Source organism: Puma concolor, unplaced genomic scaffold (assembly GCF_028749965.1).
Source record: "Puma concolor isolate L17-30 unplaced genomic scaffold, mPumCon1.1.hap2 unalloc_scaffold_36, whole genome shotgun sequence".
NCBI lineage: Eukaryota > Metazoa > Chordata > Mammalia > Carnivora > Felidae > Puma > Puma concolor.
In genome coordinates, this window is record NW_028240243.1 from 237,071 (window position 1) to 257,770 (window position 20,700).

General features: G+C 46.1%; 1 protein-coding gene and 1 long non-coding RNA gene across 10 annotated transcripts in view; one reads left to right on the plus strand and one right to left on the minus strand.

Annotated features, from left to right (window-relative positions):
- Positions 1-20,700, plus strand: part of LOC147571252 (uncharacterized) — a 227,622-nt gene that overhangs the window by 203,803 nt on the left and 3,119 nt on the right. For 6 of the 9 annotated variants that reach the window (XR_015247567.1, XR_015247566.1, XR_015247569.1 and 3 more), the window contains 3 exons: positions 3,849-3,888; positions 14,097-14,273; positions 18,288-18,390. This is a non-coding gene — a long non-coding RNA (uncharacterized LOC147571252). Of the gene's footprint in view, positions 1-3,848; positions 3,889-14,096; positions 14,274-18,284; positions 18,391-19,156; positions 19,404-20,700 lie in introns of all 9 variants that reach the window. The other 3 variants (XR_015247563.1, XR_015247564.1, XR_015247570.1) reach the window with 2 other exon arrangements.
- The window catches only part of LOC147571253 (leucine carboxyl methyltransferase 1-like), a 44,572-nt gene that overhangs the window by 2,567 nt on the left and 21,305 nt on the right, over positions 1-20,700 (minus strand). Inside the window, exons 4-7 of the mRNA XM_086696490.1 lie at positions 17,883-17,959; positions 15,794-15,855; positions 11,865-11,967; positions 8,256-8,376 (exon numbers count right to left, since the gene is read on the minus strand). Of these exons, the coding sequence (XP_086552616.1) occupies positions 8,256-8,376; positions 11,865-11,967; positions 15,794-15,855; positions 17,883-17,959 (363 nt within the window). The remainder of the gene's footprint in view (positions 1-8,255; positions 8,377-11,864; positions 11,968-15,793; positions 15,856-17,882; positions 17,960-20,700) is intronic.

Sequence of the window (20,700 nt, forward strand, 5' to 3'; positions counted from 1 at the left end):
AGGTTTTCCTTTGACCCTGTGCCCTAGTGCAAGCCTCTGTGTCTTTCCGGGTAAGTTGAACTGCTTCAGGTTGGGGGCGTTTCCGTTTTCTTCTGGCCCAGTAAGCGTGAGACTCCCGTTAGGCACGACTGAAAGGCGGCCATTACCACAACCAGTCAAGGGAACCGGGGAGGACATCGAGGCCTGCACAGCCCTGCCGCTTGTAGGTTTTGGGGATTACAAGGGAAAAAGTTAATGCTTTACCAAAAAGTAATAAATTTAAAAATGCTGCCCTATGTAAGTAAGCCTTGTTTGAATGACTAGTGAGATTGCACAGTGGCTTGCATAGGAAAAAACAAACCCCAGAGTAAAATGGTGAGCCGGAAGTGCTTTCCTGCTTTGTATCGTTTTCCCAGTTACAGACAGGAAACATTCAAGTGTGTTTTCAAGCACAGAACATTGGACACAAAGAAGGCTCTGACGAAGCAGAAAAAGACCCGCATACAAAAAGTTTAGGTCTGTGGAGAAAAATGTCTGATTGAAAACAATGTGATTTAGCAAGTGTTTTTTTTTTTAATCGTTGGCTTGCGCTGTCTCTAGGTGCCTTGATAAGCTTAACATATTGCTCTCCCTCTTTGCTTTATTCATGAATTTTTAAAATCTGATCAAAAATCACATCTCAGGGGCGCCAGGGTGGCTCAGTCGGTTGAGTGTCCAACTCTTGATTTCGGTTCAGGTCATGATCTCGCGGTTCAGATTGTGAGATTGAGCCCTGCATCAGATTCTGGGCACTGATCTCGAGGAGCCTGCTTGGGATTCTCCCTCTCTCTCTGCCCCTCCCCTAGTCACACTCTCCCTGTCTCTCTCAAAATAAATAAGTAAACTTAAAAAAAAAATCACATCTCAGTAAAAACCAAGTTTCTGTGGCTAATATACTCTTTGAATGGGCACCGTGGCCAGTATTCTGAGTAATTGCTAGACTTCCCTGGGTAAAAGTTCTACTGGCAGATTCTCTGGTAAAGATGAACACTCCCAAACAGTTCAGCATAGAAAGGGCTGAGCCTTGGACCAGACACAGTGATGAGAAAGATCGAGTCATTTGGAGCACGTATTGGGGGAGGTAGGGACCATGGTGGTTCCCTAAAATTAAGGTGGGGCTAGCATAGACCAATGGGGGTATCTTAGTGTGAAGGAGCCACCCCAATTTGTATGTTACATTCCAGACTCCTGATTCGTCACAAAAAGTAATCTTACCAGATAGCCTGTATTCATGGTTTAGACGATTTAATATTAAAACCTCCATACTACCCAAAGCTGTCTACAGATTCAGTACAGTTCCCATCAAAATTCTAATGGCATTCTTCACAGAAAAAAGAAAAACAATTGTAAAATCCACATGGAACCACAAACGACTGAAACAGCAAAAGCAATCCTGCGCTAGAAGAACAAGGCTGGAGGCGTCACACTTCCCGATTTCAAACTCCTTGATCCTGGAACAACGTGGGTTTGAATTGCATGAGTCCACGTATATGCAGATTTTTTTTTGCAGTACAGTACTGTAGATGTATTTTCTCTTCCATACAATTTGCTTAATAGCATTTTCTTTCTAGGGGTGCCTGGCTGGCTCAGTCGGTTAAGCGTCCAACTTCCACTCAGGTCATGGTCTCGCAGTTCGTGAGTTCGAGCCCTGCATTGGGCTCTGTGCTAACAGGCTCAGAGTCTGAAGCCTCTCTGTCCCTCACCTGCACGCGCACACACACACACACACTCTCTCTCTCTCTCTCTCTCTCTCTCTCTCTCTCAAAAGTAAATAAACATTAAAAAATGTTAAAAAGTAATTACATTTTCTAACTTTCTTTATTGTAAGAATACATTAAACAATGCACATAACATATAATACATATTAACCAACTATTTATGTTCTCAGTGATGTTTCTGGTCAACAGTAGCTACTAGTAGTTAAATTTTCAGGGAGTTAAAAGTTACGTGCCAATTTTTCACTGCACAGGGTCAACACCCCTAACTCCTATGTTGGTCAAGGGTCGGCTGTATATTACAAAGCAGTAGTCATCAAAATAGGATGGTATTGGCATAAAAAAGATACATAAATGGAACAGACTAGAAAGCCCAGAAATAAATCTGATTAAGAAGAGATATTGGATCTCTTTCTAAAATTAATTTTATCAGTGTAATATGTGGCTGAGTGTCCATAAAGGCAGGAAACATAGTGTCAACTTATTTTCAAGCTGTATGTTAACATTTTCGTATAATATGTTCCACATAGATTTCAGTCTCCAGATACCTTTTTAGGTAAAGTACCTCTAAATTGAAAGCAAAGGGTCTAGTTGGTAAAATGAAACAAAGGATAATAAATACATTGATTTGCTTTGTAATCAAATGACTTGATTACAGGGGTGTCAAATGACTCGACTTAAATCACTGTTTGAACCAGAAGTCCCACTATGGCACCTCGATTGCCGTCATTCTGGGTATTACGTACAGCAACAGTGCTGCCCCTTTGGACTGCAGAGGAGTCCTCGGAAAGTAGCGTGATCTGGCAACTGAGGCTCGAGCAACTCAGGATGTTCCTCTGCCGATTGATGGCCGCCAGGTCGGCTTTCTGGAAAGGTCTACATAGTTAATGATAATTGGAAAGCATGAGTGGGAGAACGCTGTGAAAGTACTTTGTTTCTTTTTAAAGTAAAGATGAGATGCCTGAAGGAAGTACTCAGTTGTTACTATTTGTGTGTGTATCATTGAATCACGTTCCTGGATTTGTGACAAACGTGTTTCAGTAAGGCTGTCAAGCTCAGAAATGATCATTTTAAATTTTTTTTTTTTCAACGTTTATTTATTTTTGGGACAGAGAGAGACAGAGCATGAATGGGGGAGGGGCAGAGAGAGAGGGAGACACAGAATCGGAAACAGGCTCCAGGCTCTGAGCCATCAGCCCAGAGCCTGACGCGGGGCTCGAACTCCCGGACCGCGAGATCGTGACCTGGCTGAAGTCGGACGCTTAACCGACTGCGCCACCCAGGCGCCCCAGAAATGATCATTTTAGGAAATGAAGGTTCAGCTTCTCTACAGCGCTCTTTATTTATTTATTTTAAATTTATTTTAAGTAGGCTCCATGCCCAATGTGGGGCTCAAACTCATGACCCCCAGATCTAGAGTTGCACATTCTACCGACTGAGCCAGCGAGGCGCCTCTAGAGCAGTCTTCTCTCCAAGGGTGGCCTGTGGGTCTCGGCCATGGAATTCTGGGAGGAAAGGGCCTCTTAAAGAAGCAGGATCGTGTTCCAGACCTGCTTTTGAACAGAGGTGAGGCCTGGAAACTGGCATTTTAAATCCGCACACTCCCCACCCTCAGTGATTCTATACACGCCCAGGTCTGGGAGCCACTGGTCTCGAGGCTTTGTTCTTGTTTGGGGTTGCTATTCTTTGCAGACTTTTGTTTGCTGGTTTTTTTCTTTGGTTTTGCTCAAGGAGCCCTCTGATGTCAACATTGGTGGAATTTCTCCCCACGTTATCATTCATTTCTGCCTGTTTTGTTTATTTTTTATTTTTTTATTTTAGAGAGAGAGAGCATGCATACACAAGCGGGGAACGGGGGGAGACAGGGGCCGAGGGAGACAGAGAGAACCCCAAGCAGGCGCCACCCTCCACACAGAGCCCGACGTGGGGTTTGATCCCACGACCCTGGATCATGACCTGAGCTGAGGTCAAGAGTTGAATGCTCGACCGACCGAGCCACCCAGGCGTCCGTCCCTAGCTGTTTTGTTTTAAACTCTGGGATAATAATTGTTACATTTCACGAGTTCCTTTGCATTTCTGGATTTCTGACTCTGAGCTTTTCATTTTTTCCCACAGAGCTGAGAAAACAGAAGTCCTCAGTGAAGATCTGTTACAGGTAACAAAATAAAATCTTCTTAAAGTGCTTTGCTTAAAGAGGAAAACAAAACAAAGCCTCATCGGCGAGAACTGAAGCAGATCTGTGTACGAACGTCTGTATGTATGATCTGAGACACGATGAGACTGATCGGCATGGTCCCGAGCAGGAAAGAAAAGCAGTTGGGTTGCACGGTGATAAAAAGGGGATCTGGAACTTCGGTGTCATGCTGTGAAGTTCAGATGGGGCTGTCCTGCTTTCAAGTGCCAGGTGTCGGGGTGGGGTGGGGGAGGCGCTGGCTGGCCTGGCCGGTCCACCGGCACTGCAGCCTGGTCACGGGTCCCGGGCAGGCTGCGGGCCTGTCGCTCGCTGCTATGACGGTGTCCTTGATGGGACAGGCCCTGCCAGCAACAGCCTAGAGTTTCCACTTCTTGCCTCTCATGCTATCCTCCTCCACTTCTGGGCTGAGTTGGCTCCTGACGGACATAGAGTCTCAGTGACGGTGACCAGACCTGTCAGAACCACCCTGAGGCCCTGAGGTGGCCTGTTACCAGCCTGGACTTTTCTGCCCTGCAGGAGGGATATTTCCTGCAGGGACCTCGGCCGGGGCCACTGCACTTCGTCTCTCACAGGCTTCCCTAACTTTGGGGCTGGGGGTTTCTTCCAGAAGGCCTGGGACCCTTTGTGCACATCCCTTCACTCGGCCTCAACCCCGTTCCGTCTCCGCCCACCTCACGGCACGCCGGGAAAGACAGAACCCTTCTGCACTGAGGTTTCTCTTAAGCCTCCTTGCTTGTGTCCTTGCTTCTCATTCCATGACCTTCGGCAGGTCTTTTCACCTGAGCCCCTGAAGACCAGCAGTCTGCTCCCGGGTGACTTTCTGTCTCTTCCCACAGAGAGGAGCTGGCATAGCTTAGAAAAATGATGCCATGCCAGCCCATGTCAGAACATCCTTCTAAATTATGACAGCCACCTGCAGGTAGAAGATTCTAAGAGCACGTTTTTTTTGTTGTTGTTGTTGTTTTTAAGGACCGGAAGTTTTTATTAAGAGTAGGAGGGTTTTTTTTTTTAAAGAATTATTAGATAATCATATTCTTCTTTTTTTTATTTTTCTTTTTAACGTTTATTTTATTTTTGAGAGAGCGAGAGAGAGGGAGAGAGAGAATGTGAGCAGGGGAGGGGCAGAGAGAGAGGGAGACACGGAATCTGAAGCAGGCTCCAGGCTCTGAGCTGCCAGCACACAGCCCAATATGGGGCTTGAACTCCTGAACCGTGAATTCATGAGCTGAGCCAAAACTGGACACTTAACCAACTGAGCCACCCAGGAGCCCTGACAATCTTATTCTTAGTAATATTTGCTCATTGGCTTTGATCGTATATTTCAGCTTCACTTTCAGACTTTCAGAAATGTTGCTTGGGCTCGATAACCTTTAACTAGACTAGGTTTCACATCAGTGTTCTCTCTCCCACATCCCACGTTAGTAATAAATATGCACAACCTCCTTGAACCCTTGAAGCCCCAGGCCTTGCAGGCAGTTTGAGGACTGCAGAATTCCCACAGGAGGCAGGTGGCAACTGTCTGCTCCTGTCCCTTTCTTAGAACATCCACGGGGGCCTCAAGAGTTTGCCAGTTTCAAGGAACGCCTTGTTTCATCATGCAGATGCTTACCCGCCCCCCCCCCCCATACGAAATGATTCCCAGAGCTCCTGTGACAACGGTGGCAGGCAAGAAGCAGCATCACTCTCTCTCGGTGGACGTGTGAGGCTTACGTGGCACGGATGGTCACACTGGGTGCCTGTGAGCATGTGCTCCGTCGTCTTCCTGCCTGGGTCTGAATCCTGGCCTGAAACTTACCAGCCGTGAGGCCGTGCGGCCGTGGGCAGCAAGCTGTCCAATCCCTCTGTGCTTCGGTCCCCTCACCGGCCACACCCGCCACACCCGGTTACTGTGACAAGTCGGTTAATACAGGTCACACTCATGGAAGGTGCCTGCTACATAGCAAGCAACTTCTACAAGTTCGCTACCCTTATTGTATCAGTACTGAAATCTGCATCACTCAGGGCGCCTCGGTCGGTTAAGCGACCGACTCTTGATTTTTGGCTCAGGTCATGATCTCACAGTTTGTGGGTTTGAGCCCCGCACTGGGCTCTGTGCTGACAGCATGGAACCTGCTTGGGATTCTGTCTGTCTCTCTACCCCTCCCCTGCTCGCTCTCTCTCTAAAAAATAAATAAATATTAAAAAAAAATTTTTTTTTCATCATTCATGTGGTTTTTGTCATTTTAAAACACTGATTAGGAAATCACGGAAGGCATGTGAGCAATTAGTACACCTGAGGAGGCTGATGGTTTGCATTTGTTAGGAAATTGCTGAATTAAGTTAAAACGGACACATCCCCAGGCTTGCTCCCAAGTGACTGGGTCCGTGGTCAAGATTCACTTCATCCACCATTGCTATATGATGTTGAATAAGAGAATGCACGAATGAAACAAGGTGAACAGAGCAGGGTGAACACCCACAATGTGTGAAAACAAAGCAGAATTCAGGGGCACCTACGTGGCTCAGTCGGTTAAGCGGCCGACTTCGGCTCAGGTCACGATCTCACAGTTCGTGAGTGTGAGCCCCGCGTCGGGCTCTGTGCTGACGGTTCAGAGCCTGGAGCCTGTTTCACATCCTGTGTCTCCCTCTCTCTCTATCCCCGCCCTGCTCGCGCCCTCTCTCTCTCTCTCTCTCTCTCTCTCAAAAACAAACGCTAAAAAAATAAGATAAATTAAAAAAAGAAAGCAAGCAGAATTCATTTTCCCCAGTCCTGGTATTCTGCAAGCAAAGACAGATTCCCAGGACTTACAGAAGCCAGATGAGGCCAGCTACCATTATGTCCACTCACCAGGACTGAAGACTGAGTCTGAGGAATGCCCCCAGTTACACAGAGGGAAGGAAGAAAACTCAACCGAGAACCACCTCTACGGGAATGTGGCCTGGAGCATGAAGGGGTGAGAAAGTCCACCAAGGTCTAGCCTTAGATCTGTCCATAATTATGTGACACGGGGCAAAGCCTTTACTGCTCTCACCATTTAAAAATAAAATGAGATGAACAAAATAAAATCAATAAACTTAAAATGAAATAAGCAATGAAATTAGCCACCATGCATTCAGTCACGTGCCTCCCGCTACACATCATCTCATGAACTCCCATAATAGTCCAGAGAAGTTATCCCTTTATAAACAAAGCCCTGGCGGGGGCACCGGGGTGGTTCAGTTACTTGAGCGTCCATCCAAGCCTTATTTCGGCTCAAGTCATGATCTCACAGTTCGTGGGATCAAGCCCCGTGTCAAGCTCCAGGCTGCCAGCGCAGAGCCTGCTTGGGATTCTCTCCACCCATCCCCACCCCGCTCCTTCCCTGCTCATGCTCTCTCTCAAAATAAGTAGAGAACTTTTTTAAAAACAAATCAAAATCAAAAACAAGGACCTGGGGCTCAGAAAGATCCAAATAACAGCTAATAACCTGCTCAGCAGCCGGGCAATCCTGAAAACGCTCTTGTACAAATTAACTCGCTTACTCCTCACTACACCTTATTAACGTCGGGACTGTTAGTATTCTCATTTTCCTGATCAAGAGACAGCACGGAGAGGTTATGAAACTTGTCCAGGTCACACAGCTAGGCAATCTACCTCCAGAGCATGGACTCCCAACCACCCTACAATTCTGCCTAAGGGCACCCGGCCAATCCTAAGAGCCAGGGCCAGGACTCGGACCCACGCTGAGTAATTCCAAAGCTCTAAAACAGAAGCCTTCCCACCACATCAGAAGAGAAAAACAGGCAACCAGCGGGCCAAACTCGGGGATCTTACAAATTAGGAATTTTACATTAAAATTCTACACTGTAGCTTCTCCTGAAAAATTGGGGGTTCTCAACTCCGGGCTCCCATGTCCACATGGGAACGAGGTGGCACTGAGCAGGGGTGAACTGTGGTTCACCAGAGTCCCCAGCACTCCTGTCTGCCTTACACCTGGCCAACTTCCTCCACTGCATCACCTGCCTGCCTCGGAAGGAATCAGGGTTCGCTACCTTGACACCCATATGTTAGCCAAAATTCCTTCCATCGCGATCTATGACTCTATAATTAATACAACGGTAAAATGTGAACTTTACAAAGTTTTTGTAAAGGCCAAGAGAGAAGTTCCAAAAACCCTGGCTGCGAGTTTGCAGGAAGTTAAGAAATCAGGAACGCTGGGAATTGCTGGAATCGATTTAAAAAGGAGATGTGTGTGTGGCCAGAGGCGGAAGGAAAAGAGTGAGTGGAAATTTATACTGAGGTTGCTCAGAGAGGGTTAGCCACCACGCGAACGCATACAGCACGCAAAGGTCTTGGAGCTTCCTTTTACCTGTTCATGGTTTATGAACACAGCTGTCTCAAAACTGTTAGCTGCCCACTTGAGAAGGTTGGCCGACTGCTCCGGAGTCATGTAAACCAGCACACGTTCCGTTATCAGCAGTGTTGGCAATCTTCAGAGAAGAAAAAAGGCACATAAGTATGTATTCATCAAATCGGGACTCTAACGGCAGCCACGGATAGTGCTGGCAGGGCAGGAAAACCCTGGGGTGCACACCGCAGGAAGAGGAGAAGCCCCGGATAGCACGTCAACTATCAGGGCGCTAAGAGGCGGAGAGCCCCGTTGTGACCCAAAGTTTCAGACCGTAACAACGTGAGCACTGAGCAAGGTTTTGTCTGGCTGGCTCCAAATTCTCCCCCGGCATGCCCGCACATGGTGACGAGGTGGCCCTGCAGACCCCTTGCTCCCAGGTAGTCTAGTTCCCTTCCCCTGGAATCTGGGTTAGGCCTGTAACTTGCTGTGGCCAATACAACAGTAGCAAACACGACGCAAGCGGAAGCTGAAAATCACTTGCACGTTGGCCCTTGCCCTCTTGCTCAGCAGCCTGAACCAGTGTGGCAATGAACCCAAGCCGGCTTGCTATCGGAGGGGAGGCCCTGTGCGTGAGAATGAGGCATCCGCATAGGAGGGAACCCCAGGGGACCTCAGCTGCAGCTGGCTCCAGTGGAAGAACCACCCAGCTAAGCCCAGTCCAAATGGTCAACTCACACAATCCTGAGCAACTTGTGAACTGCTCTGAATTGTGAGTTGTTCGAGACCGCTGAGGCTGCAGAGATTTTGGTACACGTCAAAAGCTGACTGATAAAATGCAGAAATACTGCTATCCCTTCAACAGAATCTAATTCTTCTCACACAGACTTTTGTCATCAAGAATTAAAAACAACACGAACAGTCTTCAGCAAATGACACATTAGTATGCGGTCTGAGTTACCAGACCCGAAGTAACGAACAAATTACGAAACAGGAAAAGCAATAAACTCCTACAGAAATCTCTAAAAGCTTTACATGTTGGAAGGGAACACAGGCAGCCCTAAATTATGTGAGCTCTGCTGATTTATTCCTGCTCCTTCTGACTCCTTTACTGGATCCTCCTCCTTCTCTGCCCCTTTACGCTGCTGTTCCTCATGGCTGGTTGCTAGTTTTCTCACAAAGCACGTAGATTATTTTTGCCTATTTTTATTGGCGGGGAATTTCAAAACAAATAAATTGTCTGAACTGAAAATACCCAAGAAATTTGCTGAAAAGAACATCGTGTACGTTAGTGTCAGAATGTAACCCATGCAGTTAGACTCAGTGCCTGGACTCATGATCACTAGAGAGAAAGGCTACCCACAAATGCTGCTGGCTTTGACCTGACAGTCCCGACTATCCACTGTTACTGTTTATCAGGATTTCCTTTTTTTTTTTTTTTTTTTTTCCTTTTTTTGACAAGGAAATGTTGTACAACTCAAGTGACTTAAAAATATACACCCAGGGGTGCCTGGGTGGCTCAGTCGGTCAAGCATCCAACTTCAGCTCAAGTCATAATCTCACAGTCCATGGGTTCGAGCCCCACATCGGGCTCTGCTCACCGCTCAGAGCCTGGAGCCTGCTTCGGATTCCGTGTCTCCCTTTCTCTCTGCTCCTCCCCGGCTCGTGCTCGCACTCTCTCTCAAAAATAAATAAACACTAAATGAAATTAAAAATATATATCCAGGTGCGCCTGGGTACCCCAGTCAGTTGAGCATCTGACTTGATTTCGGCTCAGGTCATGATCCGAGGGTTATGGGATTGAGCCCTGTGTTGGCACTCCACGTTGAGCATGCAGCCTGCTTGGGATCTTATCTCTCTCTCTCGTTTTCTCTACCCCTCTCCCTGACTTGCACATGCTCTCTTTCTCTCTCTCTAAAATAAATATATATGTATGTGTATACAAATACACACACACATATGTATGTATATATCTACAAATGCTCTCTGGACCCAATTGGGTCATGGTACAAAGAATGAGAGAACTAAATCCAGAGGATAGACAATGAAGTCCAAGATGAAGTTGAAAATCAGAAAGAAAAACATTAAAAGGAAGTTTAAAGTAAGCAATTTTTTTTAACCTAAGTCTAAAACCCCAGATTATATCAATAGGAACGATTAGAAAAAGTGAGTGGGTGGAAAAAAAAGTTTCAAAACCTCAATAGGTTGGTAATTAGAGAAAAACAGTTCCAAAAACGTTTTTATTGATTTAAAAAATTTTTTTTAATGTTTATTTATTTTTGAGAGACAGAGCACAAGCAGGGGAGGGGCAGAGAGAGAGGGAGACACAGGATCTGAAGCAGGCTCCAGGCCTCCAGGCTCCAAGCTGTCAGCACAGAGCCTGATGCAAGGCTCGAACCCACGAACCATGAGACCACGAACTGAGCTGAAGTCGGATGCTTAACCGACTGAGCTACCCACGTGCCCCTCCAAAAACCTTTTTAATGCAAAAGGCACCGACTATTACATACGGTATTACCACATGGGGGGAAGCCAGGTGGAGAAGGCTACGTGGGAATTTCCTGTACAGCTTTTGCAACTTTTTTTTTACAAATTTGAATTATTTGAAAATGAAAAGTTAGACACGTTTACAGTGTAGTTTTAAGAGGTAGCTTCGCCAATATTAAAAACAGGATTAATACTTTTCAGAAGAGAAGTCTAAGTGAAGCGAAAACAGCCCACGGAGGAAAACACAGAGCACAAATGAACCCCAGAGAACTATGGATGTAATTCTAATACTTGTGATAGCCGCTGTTCCTTATCCATTTTGTAAATCTCCAGAAGTGAGGCAAACTTGCCTATCAGGAGCTCCCCTGATTAATTTTTTTTTAAGTGTATTTACTTATTTTGAGAGAGACAGAGGGCAAGCAGGGGAGGAACAGAGAGAGAGGGAGGAAGAATCCCAAGCAGGCTCTGTCAGCACAGAGCCCAATGTGGGGCTCAATCTCATGAACCATGAGATCACGACCTGAGCCGAAATCAGAAGTTGGATGCTTAACCAACTGAGCCACGCAGGCATCCCAAGAGCTCTCCTGATTTGTAAGTGGTTATTTCCCTGGCTATGTAGCACATTTGCCCAAATGGTGTGTTTCTACGTTCGCAGCGGGTTGCTGCTGGTTACCACTGCAACTGTAATAATCTACAGATTATAGCTTATGCGCCAATTTCCGTTCAACTGCTTTCACACGCATACTTAATATAATCTCCAAGCTGTCAGCGCAAAGCCTGACATGGGGCTCGATCTCCCCAACCGTGAGATCATGACCTGAGCGGAAATCAAAGAGTTGGACGCTTAACCAACTGAGCCACCCAGGCGCCCTGCAGTTGTAGGTTTCTATACATAGAATTATCTTCTCTCAAACTTTATGGTATTAGGCATCAGTATGTCATAAAAGCAATACACGTGATTCTGATGTGAAAACAGGAGAAACATTGCTTCTCAAAAACTTAGAAAACCTCCCTCATAGCCATGAAATGATAAACATTTCAGAATTAAAAACGGAACACGGGTCTCATGCTGCACTTTCACCTGACCTTATTTCGTATTCGCATGAAATCACAAACGCGTAAGAGGTTAAAACAAGATCTCACTGTGGATTCATGTTCCATTTCTTTAGCTTCTCTTCGAGTTCAGGTGAATCTCGGAGATCTGCTCCAATAATGGCATAGCTCTTTGAATCCAACAGGTGTCCATCTGGAAAGAGATTATCATTTCAACAGAAATTCATCCAGAGATGGTCATTTCAATGGATTTCTTTTCAAAATTAAATTATTTTTTCTCCATTACACAAATACATGTCCCACTGCAAAAAGGAAAAAAAAAAAATCAGGAAGGAGGAGGGTGGAATGAACGAAAATCACATCTTCCAACTATTAATGTTTTGGTATAGAACATTCCAGTCTTTCTTCTATACATACAACATAACCCCATACACACAACATAAGCACATTTTCTGTCACACAAATACGTACACACACATCACACAGGAAAAAGAAAACAGGGCCAATTCTTCTTTTGAAAACTGCTTTTCCTACTTAACAGTAATATCAATGACATCATCGTCTGTAATGATTTCCTAGCATTCCATCAGTGGATAAAACGACTTACTCAGCCAAGCCCTCACGATTAGGCCTGTGGTATCTCCAAATTTTCTCCATCTGAGGCACTGCGATGAGCATCTTTGTATAGACCTCATGAAGCACCTGTCCAGTTAAGTAGGTCTCTAGGAGTAGAATTAGGAGGTCAAAGGGTAACCTATTTAAGTATTGGTACCGATCGGCTGGCCACTCTCTAAATGTCGTGCCAATTTGTGAGATACTGTGTTTAAAAGAAAATAGCTTCTAAAGTATTTACAAATACAATGATGACATTTGCTTGAAAATGCTCCCACAGAGGTCAGACAGAATTGGTTTCTATAGTGGTTCTCGAGCTTTGGCAGTCATCAGAATCACCTGGCGGGCTTGTTAAAACAGACTGATGGCTTCTACCCCCCAGGTTTCTGATGTAGCAGATCTTCCAGAAGTAGACATTTTGTCAAATTCTTTCAAAAGCTAGACATCTGTATTTCCAACAAATGCTCCGCAGTGGTGATGTCACTAGTCCAGGACTACACTTTTAGAACCACTGGAACGGATGAAATTGGCCACAGTTAAAAGTTCCGTGATGGGTACATGGAGGTTCATTTACTTATTTATTTTGAGAGATGGCGGGGGGTGGGGGTGGGGGGAGAGTGGGGTAAGGGTGGAGAAAGAGGGAGAGAAAGAATCCCAAGCAGGCTCTGTGCTAATAACACAGAGTCCAGTGCAGGGCTCAGACTCATGAACTGTGAGATCCTGACCTGAGCCCAAATCAAGACTTGGCCATTTGACTGACTGAGCCACCCAGACGTCCCCCTTGATTTACTCATTCGGACTTACTTTTCATTGTGTGCCCATTTAGATACTTTTAAGTTTCACCTCATGCATATTTCAGCTTTAAGAAATGATCAATTTCAAGATGCGTATTTTTTCTCAGTTTCACATTTCTGAAATGAGGATGCATCAGTCAATAACGTTTCGGTTTAACTTAGCAGCACCTTTTCTTTCCTGATGGAAAATAAATAGTGTGATTCTTGCAATCACAGCCTCAAAGGTTTAATGAAATAGGGCAATTTTTCAGTGAAAGTGTGTCAGTGTTATCATCGCCTATCACTTTTCTCAAATTTTCACTCACATTTGTATTTTCATTAATTTTTATTTCAACTGTCCCTCTCCCAGTATGATGGCAAGATCAAAAACTATCAAGGACAGGACTAGAAAATTTGCCTACACAAGACACAAACCCAGAGTTAAAAACCAAGTGAAAGGCTAGGAAAGAAATCTGCCAATCAACAGTTGATGAGGGATTTATATCAAAGAACATTGCTTTATGTTGTAAAGGATTCCTATAAATTGAAAAGAAAATGAAACAATGCAACTGGAAAATATATGAGCAAAGGAAATTTACAAAGAAATCCCACAGGCCAACAGAAGGAAGGGTACTCCGTTCCACTAGCCCGTTCAAAGTTATAAAAATTTAAAACAAACAAAAAAAGTTACAAAAAATTTTTTAATTCATAGATTTGGCAGACTGGCAGGAATTTTTAAAAATGGTAGTAGCCAGTGTTAGCGAGGGTGTAGGGAAAGAGAACCCTCATCTACTCTAGTGAAAATACAAATTAGTCGAAAGGGTCTTGAAGCACGGCTTGGCAGTAGCTATTAGAATTCATAAGGTACAATTTTTTGAACTGGCAATTCCTGCAAATATGCACCTATAACTAGGCTTTCTACAAAACTGTTTCACAGGAAACCATAAAGAAGGCGGCAATCTAAAGGACCATCAGGAGCGAAGACGTTAAGTAAAATGGAATTTCCATGCAGAGGAGTACTACGAAGTCACCAGAAATAACGAGGTAGATCTAATATGGCAACATGAAGACAGCCGTGCTTCACTAGGATGCACGAAGAACAAGTTTCAAAACAGTACGTGTAAATGATTCGCTTTACTAAAATTATACATAAAACTGTATTTATTTATTTATAGAAGTATAGATTCCCTCTTTCAACAAATGCATGTTGATCTACATCATATATATTTATTTATTCAATATAGGCATACATTCCTTCAACAAAAATTTACTGAACCTTTTGCGGGCCGGGCACGGGATTCTATTTCCATGTGTATTTTCTTACGCGTGATATTTACCTGCCTCTAGGTACACTGTCCATCCACAGGAGAAAACACCCTGCACGGTGGTTATCGTGGTGGGGGGAGAGATTACGCAGGGTCTTTACTTTCTACTTGAGCTGTTTCTACACTGATGGGTCGAAGGCAACGCAAAGGGCTAACCCTTTCATTACAGCTAATCCTTCTGACGCAAATATTTTTTTAAAATTTTTTTTTCAACGTTTTATTTATTTTTGGGACAGAGAGAGACAGAGCATGAACGGGGGAGGGGCAGAGAGAGAGGGAGACACAGAATCGGAAACAGGCTCCAGGCTCTGAGCCATCAGCCCAGAGCCTGACGCGGGGCTCGAACTCACGGACCGCGAGATCGTGACCTGGCTGAAGTCGGACGCTTAACCGACTGCGCCACCCAGGCGCCCCCTGACGCAAATATTAACCAAATACACAGAAAAGTGTGACGGCTACAATGTAGAGAAAGCAGATGTGCCAGCCAATGGCAAAGCCTGAGGAGGTTCTACTTAAAAATTTGTACGACGGAAACAAAGGATGGAGGAGATATTAGTTTCTGTGGGAGTCTGTTCACTAGGAGCGTGACGAGGGCACTGTGCTGGTGTAGAGGCCTGTCTAGTTGCCTGACGTTTCCTGTGTTCTCTGTGCCCACCATCTAAGGCCATCCTCTCTGAGCATGTTTTCTGGCCTGAATTATTAATAAGCCCCTTGAACTTCTCTGTCAGACACACACTGAACACAATGGGACATTCTGGAAGAGTGTTTGTGATCTTAGTTTCAAAGGCTTAGAAGGGAGGAAAGAGTTGTTGGAAACACTCATACTGAAAACTTACGGGGAAAAACTGAGCCCCGGGGCCAAGGACCTAACGTAACAGGTGAAGCGGGTCAGGTACGAGACAACAGCGGTGGGGATGTGCATTCCCTCTCAGCGAAGCAGCCATGTAGGAGTCAGGGTCTGAGGCTGCCGGACTGGATTTTTCCAAGGAAAAGATTTTCGGGAAGAAGCTCCTATATTTGAAATGTTTGCAACTCACTGAAATGTTTTTCAAAAGATTTAAGATTGGGACCTATGGACACCTAAGAGGGGCCATACAAAAAATTGTTTCAAGTTCCTTCACAGTAAATGTGATGCAGAAGTATACACCCTGTGACCTCATGTGCACACACGCGCAGACTCAGACGCGCAGGCTCACACACACACACACACACACACACACACACACACACACACACCATCTTTAAAAAGAAAGGGGAAGAAAAGCAGAGAGGTAGCCCATACTGTATTACTTAGGTTAAGGGTACTTGCCAATTTGCAGTGTGTCCTCTGAATGTAATTCTATAATGGGTTGTAATAAGAAAGGCTTGTGTCTATGGGAAGATGGGAAAGAGAGAGAAATGAGTCAAGTAGCTTAGTTAGTGAAAAAACGCAAACACCCACTACCGAAATGGCCAATAGGTACCGCTACTGCTCAAAGCAAGGGCGACTCCAGAGGGCCTGCTGCTTAATCACGTCTGACCCTAGGCACACACATGAAAAATTCAGTGGATCAGCTGTCAGAGTAGGTCAGTAAGCGTTACACTCTGAACCTGACGTCAAGTCACAAACTGATCACGAAACACTCAAGACGGAGAAATCGCCAAAGATAGGCTAGCGATATGTTTCCAAACGTTCCAGTGTTTTCCAAGCCATCTCTCGTTTCCTGCTTCTGCTCACTCAATTAAAACTTTTAACCATTATTAACCACAGACAACTAAACAAACCGATTCCTACTCAGACCTGACGTTCAGTAACATTTCTGTGATGACTCTGCTCTCCTCCAGAATGTGCAAAAAATTAGACAGCAGAGAGCCGATTTCCGTATCGCAACCACCATACACACATCTTTCACCCCAGAAACCTCCTCTAGGCTTAAGTGAGAGCCCACCTGCTCTTATTTGACTCGGTGTCCTAACAAGCTAGGTCGTATTCTGTGGCTGCACAGCGTCAGATGCCATAGCGCATCTCAAATGCACACTACGTGGGGCGCCCGGGTGGTCAGTCGGTTGAGCATCCAACTCCGTTCGGCTCAGGTCATGATCTCGCACACAGCTCGTGAGGTTGAGCCCTGCGTTGAGCTCTGTGCTGACAGCTCAGAGCCTGGAGCTTGCTTCGGATTCTGTGTCTCCCTGTCTCTGTGCCCCTCCCCAGCTTGCACTCTGTCTCCCTCTCTCAAAAATAAATAAATATTAAAAAAAAATTTTTTTAGATAAAATGCACATTCCGTGTAATATAATCTTGTATTTGGAAAAGGGGAAAACTTGTTTCCATAGGGTAAGTTAGAAAAAAAAAAAAACTTGAAAACTATTTCTAGCTTGTGGGAATTACACCTCTTTAAAGGACAAGGTGAAAGTTTTAATGTTTACTAAAAATTTTTTTAAATGTAAGACTTAAGATTTTGTTTAAATGACTAAGTTAAAAAGAAGGGGAAGAAGTATACGTTAAAAACCACTGAGAAAATCTGACCTTGGGCTTGAGGTCAGGGTTTAAATTTCAGCTTTACCCCTTTGTCAACAGGTAACCTTATGGAAATTAGCTTAACTTCTTTGAGCTTTGGTTTCCTCAACTGCTAATAAAAGCATGTCATTCCTGAGTCGGCTCTGAGGGCTGAATGAGATCATCTGAGTGAAGCATTTCACATGGTGCTCCAAAAGCTCTCAGCAAAGATTCACAAACTCGTCATCTATAACTGCAGAATTCTTAAAACATGGACTCAGGGTGGCCCCCATACTATCTCATATATAGTAAATGGCCAAGTTGGCCTCCCATTATTCATTCAAACGCTATTTACTACACATCTGCTGTGAGACAGGCCCCTTTCTATGCTCTGGAGATACAGAAGTAGCCGGAGCACACATAAAAATTCAGATTATTGGAGCGCCTGGTTGGCTCAGTCGGTTAAGTGTCCACCTTTGGCTCAGGTCATGATCTCACGATTCATGAGTTCGAGCCCCACGTGGGACTCTGTGCTGACAGCTCAGAGCCTGGGCCCTGCTTTGGATTCTGTCTCTCTCTCTGCCTCTCCCCCACTCATACTCTGTCTCCCTCTCTCTCTCTCAAAAATAAATAAAACATTAAAACATTTTTTTTTTAATTTCAGATTAAAATTATACCACTATAGGTCATTTCTATTAAGTGTTCAGAGAAATTACGTTAACGGACAGAAGAGTTGCAAGGGAGGGGACATTTCATTTTGAAGACAGTTTGGAATGGGGATCTTGGGGCCAGAAAGAAGGTGGGAAGGGGGTAAAAGGGAAGAGTCCCCTAAAATGAGGTCTCTGGCGTTCAGACGGGCCACCTCCTGAACGCTGCCCCTGAATCCTACCGGGCTCTCTCATCTGGTCAAAGCCATACTCACTTGATGCTGTGCAGCTTTCTCGTGACTATCATGGGAAAGTCCACTTCAAAATATTTACTTGGGAGAAGATCTTCATCCTGAGGAAAAACACGCAGTAAGCTTTAGAATTATGTATTCACTCCTACATTTACTGACCACCTTCATGTACCGAGCGAGTACTAGGCCCCGAAGAGCATCAGGGCACTTAAGGGTTTGACATCCAGGAACGATATGGGCAGAGATGTATTTTCCAGATTACTGTGGTCTCCGCGTGGGGAATGGATGGAAGACAGGAGTCAGGGGTTCACAGCTGTCCAGGGAAGAAGTCACGGGGAGCCTGAACTGGGGGACCAGTGCCTGGGATGGAGGTGGGGGTATGTGGAGGCGCTGGGGGAGTAGGACCTGACAGAATTTTCCAAAAAGCAGATCGAGAGGACTCAGAGAGGGTCAGGACACCAATGCTGACCAGCATTTGAGGGATAAAATGGAATAAAACAGCAAAAATGCCGAAGCATCGCACACAGTGGGGGTGAGTACTGTTTTGTGACACGTTTACTTTTTTCTGTGAGGGGAGGATACAGCGGGTGGTAAAGGGCAGGTGCTCTGGAGCAGGGGACGGGGGTTCGAATCCCAGCTCCACCGCCTGTCTGCTGCGAGGCCCCAAAGTCACTCCACTCCCTGGGCCAAGTTTCCCTCCTCTGCGAAGCAGAGACAGGGACAGCACCTCACGGGGTTGTGAGGAGTAATGAGGAAATAAGTACACACAAGGGACACTCAGAACAGGACCTGCCTTAGTAAGTGCCACGTGTGTGCCTTTATCATTGACTGTCACGGGGACAGGGCGCCGAGGTGGCTCCGTCGGTTAAGTGTCTGACATTGGCTCAGGTCATGATCTCACGGCTCGAGAGTCTGAGCCCCACGTAGGGGCCAGGGCCCGCTTTGGATCTTCTGTCCCCTTCTCTCTCTGCCCTTCCCCCACCGGTTCTCTCTCTCAAGTTAAATAAATAAACTTAAAAACCTTATTGACATGGGTACTTAGAATTAGGTCTTGGCCTGGGGTGTACATTTATCTTTACTGAGGGCTGCAGTAAAAAAGCGTGCCAGACGCACACGCACGCACACGCACACACACACACACACACACACACACACACACACACACGACCCTGCTCCCCCTTCTACATCCACGGCCTGCTCTCCCCTTGGCCCCCTGGCCATCCTAGCACATTCTCTGTCATGTCCAACCGGTCCCTCAGCCCCGATGCGTATTCATGAACGCATTCTCTCCTCCTCAGCTCGCCAACTGCACACACTGTAAGGACACCGCTGTCTGGACCCTCAGCGACACCCTGCGTGTTGCCTGCAGCAGCTCCCGATGCCCCTGAGGCTTGGGGAAAGAAACAAGGCGCTCCACAACCTGGTGACCTGCCCGGCGCCCCCCCAAAGCGCTCTTCTAACGCCTCCGTATCCACCTGTACTTACATTCCACAAGTACAGAGCCGCTTACTTAAAGTGGAAAGAAAGACCAAGAAAAAGACAACGGTTGGTGCCCAGAACCCGGTGGTGGGCCTCACAGGTGTGGGCCGGGATTAAGGAAGAGCTGGGGTGAGGATGACACCCCTCTTTCTGACTTGAGCAACTGCGCAGAACACCATTTACGTGCACAGTAACGAGCGATGGACAGCAGGGACAGAGAGGGAGCCGGCCCCCCAAGACAGCATGACAGGCAGGGGGGAGCGGGGGGGCAGCAATCACAAGCAAGCATTTTCCAGTAGGAGGTGACCCTGAGGGCAAGTGTCAGAACTGTGAGAGCCAGCTACCCCTCGCCCTTGGAAAATCTCAGGGGATCTGGTCTGGGGGACAAAAGGGGAGGGAGGAAGGGGGAGACAGGAAGACAGAGACAAAGACCGTCTCCTGACCCATCAGAAGAGACACGCTCACCGATCTCAACCGTTCTCTCTCGGTGCTGCCGCGCTCCCCTGCCCGTGTGTAGGGCAGGGCCGGGTAAAAAGCTGTCCGAAGATATTCGGAGGAAACGTTTAGAGCATACCAGAAGATGACTTTTGCTAGGAAATTCCAGAACAACCTCTAAGGATTTCGCTCACATGATATGAGGTTAAGGACACGCTAAAATTCTAGAAGACCCGGAGAACAAAAGCAAATGCAGGACAGCATATAATCCTATAGCTCGTCTAGGACTTCTGACTTTCTAAAGAGCTTTCCCACTCATCAGCTACTTGCCCTCTTAAGAATGCCGATTAAGGGGTCACCATGGAGGGAGAGCTTCCAAAAGGCACACCTGGAGCTTTTAAGGAACAGACATCTTCTTTCTTGCCTTTGGGAAAGGGGCAACAAATGGCTGTGGGACATGACGCTTCAACTTTTTATTCTGGGATTCCCTAAGCCCTTCCGACACTCCACTCGCCAGTAGCTTGCACGTCACAGGAGGCATGGAAGGCAACCAGGACCGTGGATAGCTACCGGAGGGCAGCCGGGGACAACCGTGAGGAAGAGTATCCCGTAGGCTCAAAGGAGATCCAACGTGGCCGACCGCTGCACAGGCTGCCATATTGAGACTGACCCCCTGCGTCCTTGATCCTCTGGCCGTGTGGAAATAGGATTCAAGAGACACCAAGAAGCTGAGGTCCCTTAAAGGATTTCACTCACCCTTTATTCTTTGTCTGGGGTTGTACTGGCTTTCCTGCACCCTACTCTCACTCGCTGCTTGAAGGTGAGAGCCTTCAACTGTCCCTTCGACTGGTCTTGGGGCCTGACGTCATACAGAACGAGCTCACACACCAGCGGCAGCACAAAGCCTGTGACCCACAGCCAAGCCTCT